The 14,274-nt window shown below is 44.8% G+C and overlaps 1 protein-coding gene across 3 annotated transcripts in view; it reads right to left on the bottom strand.

The window, feature by feature from the left end:
• MTUS2 (microtubule associated scaffold protein 2) overlaps window positions 1-14,274 on the bottom strand; it is a 498,194-nt gene that overhangs the window by 111,779 nt on the left and 372,141 nt on the right. For 2 of the 3 annotated variants that reach the window (XM_053312196.1, XM_053312198.1), the window contains exon 6: window positions 9,645-9,743. In XM_053312196.1, the coding sequence (XP_053168171.1) occupies window positions 9,645-9,743 (99 nt within the window). Of the gene's footprint in view, window positions 1-9,644; window positions 9,747-14,274 lie in introns of all 3 variants that reach the window. The other variant, XM_053312197.1, reaches the window with a different exon arrangement.

Genomic DNA, 14,274 nt, shown 5'->3' with positions numbered 1-14,274 from the left:
TTTGGCCTACAGTTCCCATCCTCCCTGGCTACTGACCACTGTGACTGGAGATGAAAGTTGTAAGCCAAAAACAGCTGGAGAGCAGCAACTGGACATCCCGGCTATAGAGCTTTCTAGGTTGGACTTAGTCTTCTCCTGGAAAGAATTCAGTCTTATTTATTTATTTATTTATTTTATTTTATACCCCGCCCAAACTTATGTCTCTGGGCATCTAACAACAATTAAAACACATATAACGTATAACACATATAAAAGTTAAAACAATACAATAAGTTTAAAACCATAAAATTAACAGTATTTTTTAATTAAAAACTTCAGAAGGCTTGGGTAAAACGAAGGGTTTTCAAATATTTTTTAAAAATAGCCAGAGATGGGGAGGATCATAACTCAGCAGGGAGCACATTCCACAATCTTGGGGCAGCGACCTAGAAGGCCCGTCTCTGTGTGACCACCAAACGAGTTGGCGGTAACTGGAAACGGACCTCCTCAGATGACCTCAATGGGTGGTGGGGTTCATAGCGAAGAAGACGCTCTCTTAAATACCCAGGACCTAAGCCATTTAGGGCTTTATAAGTTATAACTAGCACTTTGTATTTTGCCCAGAAACCTATCGGCAGCAAGTGTAACTCCATCAACAAAGGAGTAATGTGGTCTCTCCGAGATGACCCAGAGACCAACCTGGTTGCCGCAATCTGAACCAATTGACATTTCCGGACTACGTACAAAGGCAGCCCCACGTAGAGCGCATTACAGAAGTCAAGTCTGGAGGTTACCAACAAATGTACTACTGTTTTGAGGTCATTGATGTCGAGAAACAGACGCAGCTGGCGTATCAGCCGGAGCTGATAGAAAGTACCCCTGGCCACCGCCTCAACCTGAGAAACTAAGGAGAGGTGTGGATCCAGGAGTACTCCCAGACTGTGGACCTGTTCCTTATGGGAAAGTGTGACCCCATCTAGAACAGGTAGGTAGATCAAAATCGTCTCTAGAGTTCTGACCCCGCACAATAAGTACCTCTGTCTTATCTGGATTCAGCTTCAGTTTATTCTCCCTCATCCAGCCCATTACTGCTTCCAGACAGGCATTTAGGGAGGATATGCCTATGAAGAATTTGACATGGAGAAGTAGATCTGGGTGTCATCAGCATACCGATAACACCCAGCTCCAAATCCCCTGATGATCTCTCCCAGCGGTTTCATGTAGATGTTAAAAAGCATTGGAGAGAGTATGGAGCCTTGAGGGACACCATACTTAAGCTCAGATTTTGAAGAGCAACAAACTGGAACCTGTCCAAGAGGTAAGAGCAGAACCACTGTAAAACAGTGCCTCCCACCCCAACCCCCTCAGACGCTCCAGAAGGATACTATGGTCGATAGAATCGAAAGCCATCGAGAGGTCCAAAAGGACCAACAGAGTCACACTTCCTCTGTCAATTCCCAATTGGAGGTCATCCATCAGGCCGAGCAAGGCAGTCTCCTCCCCATAGCCCACCTGAAAACCAGTTTGAAATGGGTCTAGATAATCAGTTTCCTCCAAGACTGTCTGGAGCTGAGAGGCTACCACCCTCTCAATTACCTTGCCCAGCCACAAGAGGTTGGAGACAGGCCTCTAATTGCTCAACTCTGAGGGATCTCAGGGCTTCTTTAGAAGAGGTCTAATAATTGCCTCCTTAAGACAAGGAGGCATCCTGCCCTCCCTCAGAGAAGCATTTATGATTTCTACCAGGCCGCCTACGACAGCCTCCCTGCTAGTTAGAATAAGCCATGTTGGACAAGGGTCAAGAGAACAAGTGGTAGGCCTCACCAATCCAAGCAGCTTGTCTACAACCTCAGGAGTCACAAACTGAAATTGATCTAGTCGAATCGTATAAGAAGAATGGTTGGACACCTCCAGTTCAGACATCAAATTAATTGTGCAGTCTCCATCTAGGTCGGCCCGAATCCAAGAGATTTTGTCTGCTAAAAATTCATTAAACACCTCACAGTGGGTGACTGATGCTTCCAAATTCTGGTTCAAGGGAGGGGGGCAGATACTATCCCCCTCACAACCCTGAACAACTCCGCCGGATGTGAACTCGCAGAAGCAATACGGGCAGAAAAGAATTGCTTCTTTGCTGCATGTATTGCCCGAGCATAGATCTTTAAGTGTGCTCTATGTCGTAATATGTCAGATTCGAGTCAAGTCTTTCTCCACTTGCGCTCCAGTCGCCTACCTTGCCGCTTCAGCCCCCGTAGATCTTCCGTATACCAAGGGGACAATTTTGAAGAGAGTCGCTTAGGAGCAATCGTGTCTACTGTCCCGGTGAGCAAGTTGTTCCAATTCTCACCCAGAGCATCAACAGGATCACCGGCAAAACCAACATTACATCTTTCTGTCATGCCCTCACACTCAGATAGAGAGGAGGAAGAGGAAGCTGACAGCCCTTCAGCCGATGCAGGAGTGCCTGAGGGGCAGAGCCTGGCTGTCAGTTCCCAAGAGACGGCTGAGGCAGGTCCGGCTGATGTTTCAGAGCAGGCAAAGCAGTCTGAGGCAGCAGAGACAGCGACGGACAAACCGAAAGATGAGCTGTGCAGGCAACCCCCTCTGACTCCACAGCAGCGGCACGTCACAAGACGAAGGGCACAGCTGGAAACTATCAGGAGAAGTAAATGCCTCTTGCAGAGGGCTGATAAGCCTTGAATCCCTGCCAGCTGAGAGTTATCAGCTTGGACTATAAAGCACGTCTACAGCTTTCAGTTAACCGCTGGAAGACAATGTTTGTCATGCCTCGTGTCGACAGCTTTTAGCCCAAGCCAGATAGAGAGTATTATTTCCGAGCCGTGTTTCGCTGCTGCAGCCCAGTTTGTATTGTGAACTATCTTCCTGGACTTCCCTTCCGGGTGGCCAGATTGCTGACACCTTCCATGGCTTCTTGGAATCCTGCTGGATCTAATAACCTCTTCGGGCGGACCATTCTAATAGGCCCCTCGCCCCTGCGGAGGTGGGAAGTGGTTGTAATCCCAACCTTAACCAGATGGTGGTCTTAACTCTGTTTGCCTGGCTGCTCCATTTGGCTCTTGTAAGATCTACTGTCTGTCCATCTTCTTTGTCTGCTTACCCACTTGCTGGATTTCCCAAAGACTGCCTAATGCCCAGAATCATTCTACACAGGACTCATTTGCACACACAAGTCCTCCTCCAGCTAGATATATGTATACAGAAGACTGGTTCCATATATGTGGCCCCTAGCTGGACTGGAACACTTGTGTTCTGTTTAAGTTCTCTTCCTATAATAAGTTGGTGATGTTTGCTACCAAGAACTTTGCAAACATAGTATATTGCAGAATGAATTGTGTCCTTGGCCTATAGAGACTGGAAATGATTATGTATTTTAATATATACTAGCTGACCCCACACAGAGCATCTGGGCCGGCTGTTTCCCCCTCCCTCTCCCTCCTGCCCGCCACTGCCACTTTTATCTCCCCTCACTCCGCCCACTGCTTCTCTCTCACTTGCCCGCCGCCACTGCCTTTCTCTCCCCACCGCTCACCCGCCCCCGCCGCCACCACCACCACCACCACCACTTTTCTCTCCCTCCCGCCTGCTGCCGCTGCTTTTCTCTCCTCCACCTTGCCCACCGCTGGCCACCTGCCCGCCACCACCATCACTTTCTCTTGCCCCTCTCCTCCTCACTCCGCCGGCCTCTCGCTGGAACTCTCGCAGCGTATCGCGAGAGTTCTGCCGCCAAATCCTGGACACACATGCCAGCTAAGAGAATTAATTATATAGATTTACTCTTTCCCCATGATCCCATGAAAACTGAAATGGGTGGTGGTGGTGGGAGTTCCCACCTGAAAGGATTATTGCACATTCAACATGGTAAAGTCTTTAGACATTTTCCAGGCACTGCAACATGGATGTAAATCCATTTAGCTGCAACAACCCACAGAGGAAATATGATACGGATGGTTATGATGAAAATGACACTACCACTTTGAAGACTGATCTGATATCTTCTTGAAATCATTTTAACTCACACTGGATATAGCAATGGACTATAATTAATCAATTAATTTGTTTTTAGGGTTTTGAAAGACTGGAGAAAAGCTAAACAAAGGGCCTGATCCAGTGGCGGAGGAAGGCAGCTGGTGGCCCATGTTCCTTACGCTGCGGCAGACCCCCACCACGCCCCCTGCATCTGTAAGACACAGGGGGCGCAGCTTTGCTTGCAAGACGGGGCTGCATTCCCCGTTTGAGAGCAAATTCCAGACAGTGCTGCTTTTGCAGTGTGGCTGGGAGCTGCTCTCCTTGCCTTTAAAGGCAGCGAGAGTGTTCCTGGCCGTGCTGTGAATGTGACACTGGCTGGTATTTGCTCCCAAACAGGGTGTGTGGCCCCATTTGCAAGTGAAGTTGCACCACATTCACAGCACAGCCAGGAACGCTCTCCTTGCCTTTAACACACGGCCTCATTTGTAAGTGAAGCCACGCCCTCTGTATCTGACTTCAGACACAGTGGGTATGGCTGGGGCATCATGCGTGGCTCCAAACTGGATTCTTTGAACCCGTTTGCTCAATGATGGTTTTTCCCCTAGCCTGATCCTATCAAAAACTTTTTTTTTTCCAAAAAAAAATCTTATTAACTTTGAGTAACAATCCCCAGTCCAAGGCAAGGTTCTACATACTTAAGTCCTATTAAAATAAGAATACTGAAGCATATGTAATTGTGACCACTAAGTATTACTGGGAAACTAAGAAAAAATATGTCTGCATTATTTTTTAATACATACATTCATTTCCAAATGCTTCTATTCTGCTTTTGTCCCCAAAAAGGACCCAAAGCAGTCCACAATTTAAAAACAAGGCAAATACATTTTTCAGCAGCAGCAGTAGCAGAGTAAATACCAAAATTCACCATCCCACTTTCATGTATCACCAAAAGCTCTTCAAAATATCTTTGACTTCATTTAATTATCAATAGGAATGTTGACAGTGACCCTCAGGGTACTGACTAATATGAGGATCATTAAATACAATGGCCATGATCTATAGATGGAGGGAACTAGGACTGTCACCAAATTGAAGATATCCGAATTGGGTTGTAATTGATTACATCCTGCACTGGAAGCAATCAATTCAAATTTAATTGATTACATATTTGCATATTTAAGAAGAAAATATAGTTAAGAAGAAAAAGGAATTCTTCCCCTGCTTTTAGATTATACAGACATGTCTCTGACAACTTTTAAAAGGTCTTTAAAGACATACCTATTCACCCAGGCTTTTAATTAAATATTGTTTTAACAGTTTTAGCATCGTTTTAAAATGTTGCTTTAAAAATTTAAATTGTAATGTTTTAACGTTTACTATTTCATTTATTTTATTTTAACTACTGCTTTAAGTTTTTTGTTGTCATTTATTTTAACATTATAGTTTTTTGTTTGTTTGTTGTAAACCACCCAGAGATGTGAGTTTTGGGCAGTATAGAAGTGTGTTAAATAAATAAACAATTATAAATAACTAGTATCCTTCAGCCCGTTAAAATAACGGGCGCTAGTAGCCTTTTCCCCGCCCCCGCCGGCCTCCCCTTTCCGGGCCGGCCCGGCCGCCGCCACCTCCATCCTTCCTGCAGCCGGGCCAGACCTGTCTTTCCCCTCCCGTGTCTCTGCTGTCTTTGTCGCCGGCCTCCTCTGTCTCTGGTGGGGCCAAGTGCGGCATCCGCCGCCAGCGGGGCCCGGCCCGCAGCGGCCGCCGCCGCCAGCGGGCCGGGCCCAGTCCTCTCGCTGTGGCCACCGCCGCCATCGGCCCCAGTCGACCCGCCGCAGCCACAGCCGCTAGCAGGCCCAGTCTCTCCGCCGCGGCCGCTCGGCCATACCGTGTCCTCTGGCCGAGGCCGCGGCTCCGCTGCCGCCTTGGCCAGCTTCCCCCGCCGCCTCCTCTCCCTGCCCGGCTTCGGCAGCGGCCGCTTCTCCTCGGCCCAACATGGCCGCCTGATGCCTGCGGTCATGTCTCCCTCGCGGCCGAGGGAGACAGGGGTGTAGACACCGGAGGACACGGGCGCACACCCAGGCACTTTATTATAGAGGATGTTGCAACAGACATCATCTTCAAAGAGAGATTTCCTTGTAAGTGTGAGAAAAGGGAATATCCCTAAGAACATAAGAACAGCCCTGCTGGATCAGGCCCAAGGCCTATCTAGTCCAGCATCCTGTTTCACACAGTGGCCCACCAGATGCCTCTGGGAAGCCCACAAGCAAGAACTGAAGACATGCCCTCTCTCCTGCTGTTGTTCCCTTGCAACTGGTATTTAGAGGCATCCTGCCTCTGAGGCTGGAGGTGGCCTATAGCCACCAGACTACAAATACGACAAATATTTATATACTGTTTTTTAACCAAAGTTCTGAAAGCCATTTACATACATACATACATACATACATTAAATGGCTGCCTGTCCCCAAAGGGCTCACAGTCTCAAAAAACTAGCAGCCATTGATAGATCTGTCCACTGTGAATCGGTCAAAGGCCCTTTTAAAGCCATCCAAGCTAGTGGCCATCACCACATCCTGTGGCAGATACTGTAATTCCATAGATTAATTATATGCTGTGTGAAAAAGTACTTCCTTTTGTGGGTCCTAAATTTCCCGGCCTTCAGTTTCATGGGGTGACCCCTGGTTCAAGTGTTGCGAGAGAAGGAGAAAAATTTCTCTCTGTCCACCCTCTCCACTCCATGCATAATTCCCTCTGCCATGATGTTGCATGCCACCTGTGGTGGGGTTTTGTTTTTGTTTTGGTCTTATATTAAGGTAACGTTTAAGGGGAGAAATGCTGCTTGATTTATTGGCAACATTTTTATAATCGATCAAAAGTGTTTTATTCGATCCAACTAGATTAACTGACTAAACCCTGCAGCCTGAGGAGTCCTATTTGTGCAAGACATTGCACATTCACTTCTCTTTTTTCAATGCTCACTGCAGCAACCAAGGTTACCTCACCAAATGACATTTTTAATGTGGAGGGATTCTGAAAGCATGTCTGCAATTTGGTACTACCTCTGTTGAAGTACAGCAGAAAGAAAAAACTAGGTGAAGGTTTATATCTGCAAGGCTGGCCCTTCCATGAAGCCACCTGAAGCATAATGTGTGGGGCAGCAAATCTGGGAGAAGGCAAGTTTGGGGGTGTCCATCCCGATCGCCCATTCACTCACTTGCCTGTTCACTTCTGCTACTTCTGGCAGCATCACAGAGGAGATAAAGAGGAGCCAGTGTGGTGTAGTGGCTAGAGTGCTGGACTAGGACCAGGGAGACCCGAGTTCAAATCCCCATTCAGCCATGAGACTAGCTGGGTGACTCTGGGCCAGTCACTGATCTCTCAGCCCAACCTACTTCACAGGGTTGTTGTGAGGATAAACATCAGAGGAAGAGCAGGATATAAATGCAAATAAATAAATACTCTAGCCCTATAGGCACATAGGAAGCTGCCTTATACCAAGTCAGACCACTGGTCCATCTAGCTCAGTACTGTCTGCACAGACTGGCAGCCCTATCTTGGAGATGCCAGGAAGGGAACCTTCTGCATGCAACCATGCAGACGCTCTTCCCAGAGAGGCCCCATCCACTGAGGGAAATTTCTTACAGTGCTTATGCATGTCCTTTCTCATTCAGATGCAAACCAGGGTGGACTCTGCGTAGCAAAAGGGACAATTCATGCTTGCTACCACAAGACCAGCTCTCCTCTTCTGGCTCTATTTCCTTTTCCACTGCCAGCATTGCTGCTGCCAAGCAATCAGGAAAAGGGACATGGGATGAGGCAGGGAAAAGGAGAACAACATTCATTTCCTTACTGGATGCAACAAAATGCCTGGGCTACTAATGTGAATTTGATGCACAAGTACTAATAGATCATGATTAATTTCTATTCAGATTATGGGTAGAAATAATTTTAACTTCATATACAAAGTCAAAGTACTCCAATACTATGGTTAACAGTAGAAGGAGATTTTGCCATTGTTCGTGGTAATGATAGTTTATCATATTTTTTAAAAATTGAATTAGAATAATCTATGTTTTTAAAATAGCCTGTCTCAATTCTAACATTTAACTATAATGGTTTCTTATTTTGGAGAACCCATGATTTTGTTCCATTCTAAGAGATAACCTAATGTAATTCACTTTATATACTGCTATAACGAAGCCTACCTGCTGTGTACGCTGCCAGTTTGAGGTTTATTATTTATAGTTTATAGATTTTGTGTTCATATGCAACAATAAATAGCTCTCCCCTCCTGTCTGCTAATTCTTTCCTTTGCATTCCATCAGAGAAACATCTCAATAGTAATGTATGTGGTTTCATGAATTGAGAAGCAAACCCCAAAGACATTCATAAACATCATAGAAATATGTTGGACATAGGCGAGAGCACTGCTGGATAATATAGTGCTATATTGAAATGCTGTGTGGAGCCTCCATTTTAATTCTGCTTCCAGCTAATTGCAAAAAAGCAATGCCTCAGAGGTGCTGAAGGGCATTATTGTGAATTAGCAGCCATTTTACATTTCCTTATTGAACTGGAAGTCCATGCAGGAAATGAACCAAGGTAGACACATCAACAACTTCTCCCTTCCTCTTCAAAAAGTAACAGAAAGCAAAAGAAAAAGCAAATGAAAAGGGGCGGGGGAAAGAAAACCCTCATCAGCCATATGTTTCCATATGTTTTTTAGCACTCGGTAGCTAAAAAATTAACCTTGCTGCTGTGGAAAATTAAAGGCCACCAGAGAGATCGGTCGATGAAAGAACTGAGGAGTTAAATGGACTAGCAGCACCAGTATCTGTGGGACAAAGCTTCAAATTGGACCAGCATATTTCTCTTTAGTCCTATTCAGGAATTATATATCCAGTTAAAGTGTACTGGGGTTGGGAGAACCAAAAATCTGTTGTTGAGCCCACATTCAGCAGCTGTGTGCAGAGGCAGGTTGCTGAATGTGGAGAGAATTTCTTCTTGCAGTTTAGAACCCTGGCTGCCCAGGATTCTAGAACATGGGAAGAAACTCTCCATGCATTCAGTGCTTGCCTCTGCAGAGAAGTACTGTTGAATGCAGGGATATCTGGGATGTATTCCTGCACCCAAGGAGTGCACCACCTCATGGGGTGGGCCTAGTAAGTGCACTGCCACTTCCCCCTCCCCCCATTACTGTACTTGGATTTATAACCTGAATAGGGATTGTGTGCCTCTCACATGCTGCAAGATCATTCAGCTCCTCAAGCGTTTCACTGCTCAATCTCTATTGATCAATTGCTACATCATCAGCATTAGTTACTTAACTAGCAGGTGGGTACCATCCACAAGTCCAAGATTTTAGGCATGTTAACAAAATCTGCAAGCCAGGGATTCAGCAAATGCCAAAACGGATGGAACAAATCCCAAGGCAAGGTCTGTGAGGGAGCATGTATAAAAGGGCACCCAGACTATAGTACTGTAGAAGTAAGTTAATGTAGGTGGCTACGTCTCGGTAAATTACTTCTGGCAAGAGATGGTCACCGAAATGAATTCAGTTTAATGAGGCTCCGTCAGAATTGCTTTGTCCGTGCTCAGATTCTATGTGCTTTAACATAATCTGCAAATTTGAGAAGTTTAAAGTGTCCTTAAAGCAAGTGCACCCTGTTCATAAATACCTGGTGAGTGGAGCTTGGTAGCAGTCACTACTAGTCTCTTAGGCGATGAAATGGTGGGTCTGTTCGCCTCTTGATCTTTCTGTACTTCTTTTTTCGAGCCTGCTTAAAAACATTAAAAGACAGTTGGTGTTTGTTTTGCAATTGCACATGACTAATACTTATGAAACAGCTAAATAAAGGGACCCTCGTGTTTTTTGTATGGCTGTGATCCCACCAGCCCTTTTCTTGTGCCACATGCAGACCTGGTTTTAAACGTCTAATATGCCCTGTCATAATATAAGTAACCATCTTACAGAAACAAAAACACGAATATAAGGAGGTATTGTTTATAAAATCCAGTACTGCTAAATATACTCTTAATTATGCATGGCCACTAATAAATACTTGACAAAATAAAAACATATCACAGCACCTCTGGAGGATATTTGGATTCAAGTGTTTCTGAACCTAACCTAGCAACAAGACAGAGGGGAGATGGAACTGCTCTCCAAAGTATGTAGAGCCCAGGGTTGACTTCTTGCTGGCAAGTAATGTCCCAGCAAGCTCCGTGGACTCCACTTCCAAATAACAAATTTAGGAGTGAGTTGCAAGGCATCTGGGATTTCAAGATCCAGTTCAAAAAAGGATACAGTACTTCTGTTTTGTTATTTACCTTTGGTGTCTTAAAAATATTTATTTCCAGACTATGTAAAATCTTGCAGAAATGAGATAAAAAACCAAGCACAAATGTGGCAATTTTTTCAGGTGAAGGATAATACATTTTCACATCCTTCTTGTGCACATATGAACATGCCTCACAGGGGAAATGACAAATAGACCAGTCATATTACTCTGCGTACCCTGCAGGGTACCTGACCCTGGAAGGCTAAGTTACTGTCAAGATAAGTTAAAACTCACTATCTTGGTAAGATGTGGCACCAGCAACTTTAAACAATAACAACGATAACACTTGCAGTTCTGATGCTTGGCACTCCAAAGCAACTTGCATGAAGCACTAGGAAAAGATAATAATTATAATCTTGCAGTGCTATCTTACAAGAAGGATTAGAATCTCTTAATAAAGCTGCTGTTGGATTCTCAAAGCTTTCACGATGTCTGAAGGAATGGTTAAAAAGCTAATATGGCATCCATTACTAATATAAAACTGATATGATCCATGAGCCATTGGGAAGTCTAATATATCTATAAAGGACAGAGAGAAAGTCTTGTTTTTTTCCCTCTGTCTGCTCTTTCTCTTTGGAGACTGCATCTAGGTTCCTCTTATGAACTGTCTGTTCTCTGTGCAAAACCAGTTCCCAGTCCCAGTTTCTCTAAGCACTTTCAATTCATTACACATGATACGTTTCCCTACCTTTCCTACTCCCTTGCACTTAGTTAATAATTTGTAGGCTGAAGTTTAGAGAGTCATATTTAATATTAGCCAATATGTAGTTCATCTGGCCTTTGAGTCTGTATCTCTGGCATATTATTTAGTCATTAAAGTTTATAGTCTGTGAGAATGTTGTTGCATTGTTGGACATTGTTGAACTGGAGACGGTACAGAAGAGGGCAACCAAGATGATCAGGGGCCTAGAGCACCTTTCTTATGAGGCAAGACTACAACACCTGGGGCTTTTTAGTTTAGAAAAAAGACGACTGCGGGGAGACATGATAGAGGTCTATAAAATCATGCATGGTGTGGAGAAAGTGGAGAAGAGAAATTCTTTTCCCTCTCACACAACACTAGAACCAGGGGTCACTCCATGAAATTGATTGCCAGGAGGTCTAGGACCAACAAACGGAAGTACTTTTTCACACAATGCGTGATCCACTTGTGGAACTCTCTGCCACAGGATGTGGTGACAGCCAACAACCTGGATGGCTTTAAGAGGGGTTTAGATGACTTCATGAAGGAGAGATCTATCAATGGCTACTAGTCGGAGGGCTGTGGGCCACCTCCAACCTCAAAGGCAGGATGCCTCTGAGTACCAGTTGCAGGGGAGTAATGGCAGGAGAGAGGGCACGCCTTAAATCCTGTCTGTGGCTTCCAGCGGCATCTGGTGGGCCACTGTGCGAAACAGGATGCTGGACTAGATGGGCCTTGGGCCTGATCCAGCAGGGCTGTTCTTATGTTCTTAGAGTGTTTGGATTGAGTGAGTGCATGTTTTTGAGTGGTTCATTGCTTGTGTGTGTGTCAGCATCACACACAGAGTTTAATATTTATTGGTCAGAACTTAGCATCATCTATAGTTAGGTCCTCTGTGAGAAGAAGACATGAAGCCCTTCACAAACCCACATAGTTAGAAGTACTTCTCACCCTGTGGTCACCCATTTGTTACTCATATTTTTGCCCAGCTATACAAGTCACATACAATAGGACTTAACCAAACCTAAATCACCCCATTTTGCTTTTATTCTTTGCCCCCAAAGACTTAGCACCTGAAGGTGCTTTTTGCATGCTACATTAAGTGTTGAAACAGGTAGTGTGTTGTACTTCCTGCGTTGGCACTTCTTCTATTAAAAAGGAAGCTTAAACCACCACCTCCCATGTGGTGAACACTATACTCCACAGCACACACATCAGCCTGGCTGCTAGTGATACAGTGTCCAAGTGTCCCTTTTTTTGAAGCTCATAGAAAGTTCATTATTGCATCCTGTTTCAGTGCTTGAAGTAACATGCAAAAAAGGTTCATAATTCAATAGAACATTCATCCACAAGCAACTCCTAGCATGACAAGCTTATCCACAACACTTCATTGCAATGACTTGATATCAGCTTGGATGCAACTGTCAGAATTTTCTTTTTTAAAGTTAACCGATGCAATTCCCAAGCTAAATGGCAAGGAAGAAAATTGTTTATCCTCCTGTGGGCAAAACCAGCCATATTTCGTTGTTGTCTTCCTCCCTTCGCAATGATAAACATAACTAGTCATGCCCTTCATGAGTAATGAGCCCTCCCTGCACACACTCTGTGAGACAAAATGAGAAAAGCTAGAAGAATGAAAGATTCTTTGGGGAAAGAACAATCCAGTTCTCACTGGAGAATTTCTCTGCATCCTGTAAGCTACAAGACATAGACAGAACGTGAATAACTAAGCAGACACAGACGAAAGACTCTGTTTGTTGGCCTAGAAACATTTCTTCTTTGTTTTCTGTTTCTTGACTTCCTTGACTTTTTTTCTAAGTCATTACTTTGTCCTTTTCCTGCCAGAAGTTACTGACTGACTGACACGCACACAGACATACGTGCGCACACACACAGAGCAATCCCTAACCAAAGTCTGAAGATGCCACCAAAAGTTCTTCAGAATAAATACAGCACACTTAGATAAATACAGTGGTATCTGGAAGACTACCGTCTGAAGCACACTTAACCTTTCATCTTTAGCAGCTTCCTCTGCTAGACCACAAAACCAAGCAGTTAAAATGCTTTTTATGGTTCTATACAACATGAGAAAGGGCAGAGGTATGAATGACTAGATCACAATGTCCCAACATTCAAGTCCATTTGAGGCATTGTGCAAGGAGGTTGTCATGGCCAGCTTATCTCAGCCCCTGCTCACAGTAGTGACTCTTCCTCTTGAGGAGGCAGGACCAGCACTAGCTCCAGCCCTGGATCATGATGCCAGGCTAGAATTGGAGGAGGCAGCATCAGCACTAGCCCTCACCTTGGATCATGACACCAGCTTGGAACCTGAGAAAGCGCTGGGGCTAGGGTCCCCTGAAGAAGTTCCCTCAGGGCTCAGGCTCACTGGAGCAGCACCCCGGAATTCAGGCCCTCTACAGAGCTAGTTTCTCCCACACTATCATCACACCCCCTCCTGTCTTCATGCCAGTGCAGACAACAAGCTCAGCAGGAACAGGCAAAGTGGAGGAAGAATTTTAAATGTAAGTAACATTAATGTGGGGGTCTTCAATCCAAATTGGGACCATGGTGGAGAATATGGGAGCTTTAAGCCTAGTCTGGAAGCCCCCTTCCATGCACACACACTCACCACCTGAGGCTGTTTCTTCACCTTGTCTCATGGGGGAGCCCCCCCCCGTGTGATCTCCTCCAGTTTTCTCTGCGCCTCTCCTGAGGAGCTTTCAGGATGTGTAGCAGTTATCTGGCTACTTTTGCAGTGATCTGCCAACTGATATCTGGCTACTCATCATGTGACGAGTGCAGCATCTAGCCAGGGCCTTAGTCATAGGAAACAGAACTAAAGTAGAGCCAATGTACTTTGGTTTGGGTCCATCTTTGTTCTTTCTTTAAAATTACCAACTGAATACACAAAAAATTTCTCACAGTGTTTCCCTGAAATGGCTCTCCTGGTGTGATTTATTTCACTAGCATTAAAGGAGAAGTTCCATTGTCTTCCCTTCCCCCACCTCTCTTTCATCCTCTCCAATCCGCTTCTGTTTAATCTTTGCTATGTCACCAAAGTATGCAAAATTGAGAAAATCCTAAATATGCATAACAGGATGGTGTATTACAGTGAAATCTAATTAAATTTACTCACTGCATAGAGTGGAAAAAAACCATCAGCTCGTGTCATCAAAACAATTTGCATGACAATTATTTGCCTACTTTCCTTAAGGAAAGTAAGCTTATGAGATCACTTGGCATTCTGTGTGTGTGTGTCCATGTCCCCGCCATCAACCTCACAAT

The sequence above is a fragment of the Hemicordylus capensis genome, chromosome 3 (genome assembly GCF_027244095.1).
Source record: "Hemicordylus capensis ecotype Gifberg chromosome 3, rHemCap1.1.pri, whole genome shotgun sequence".
Taxonomy (NCBI): domain Eukaryota; kingdom Metazoa; phylum Chordata; class Lepidosauria; order Squamata; family Cordylidae; genus Hemicordylus; species Hemicordylus capensis.
This window is presented reverse-complemented; position numbering and strand designations above follow the sequence as displayed.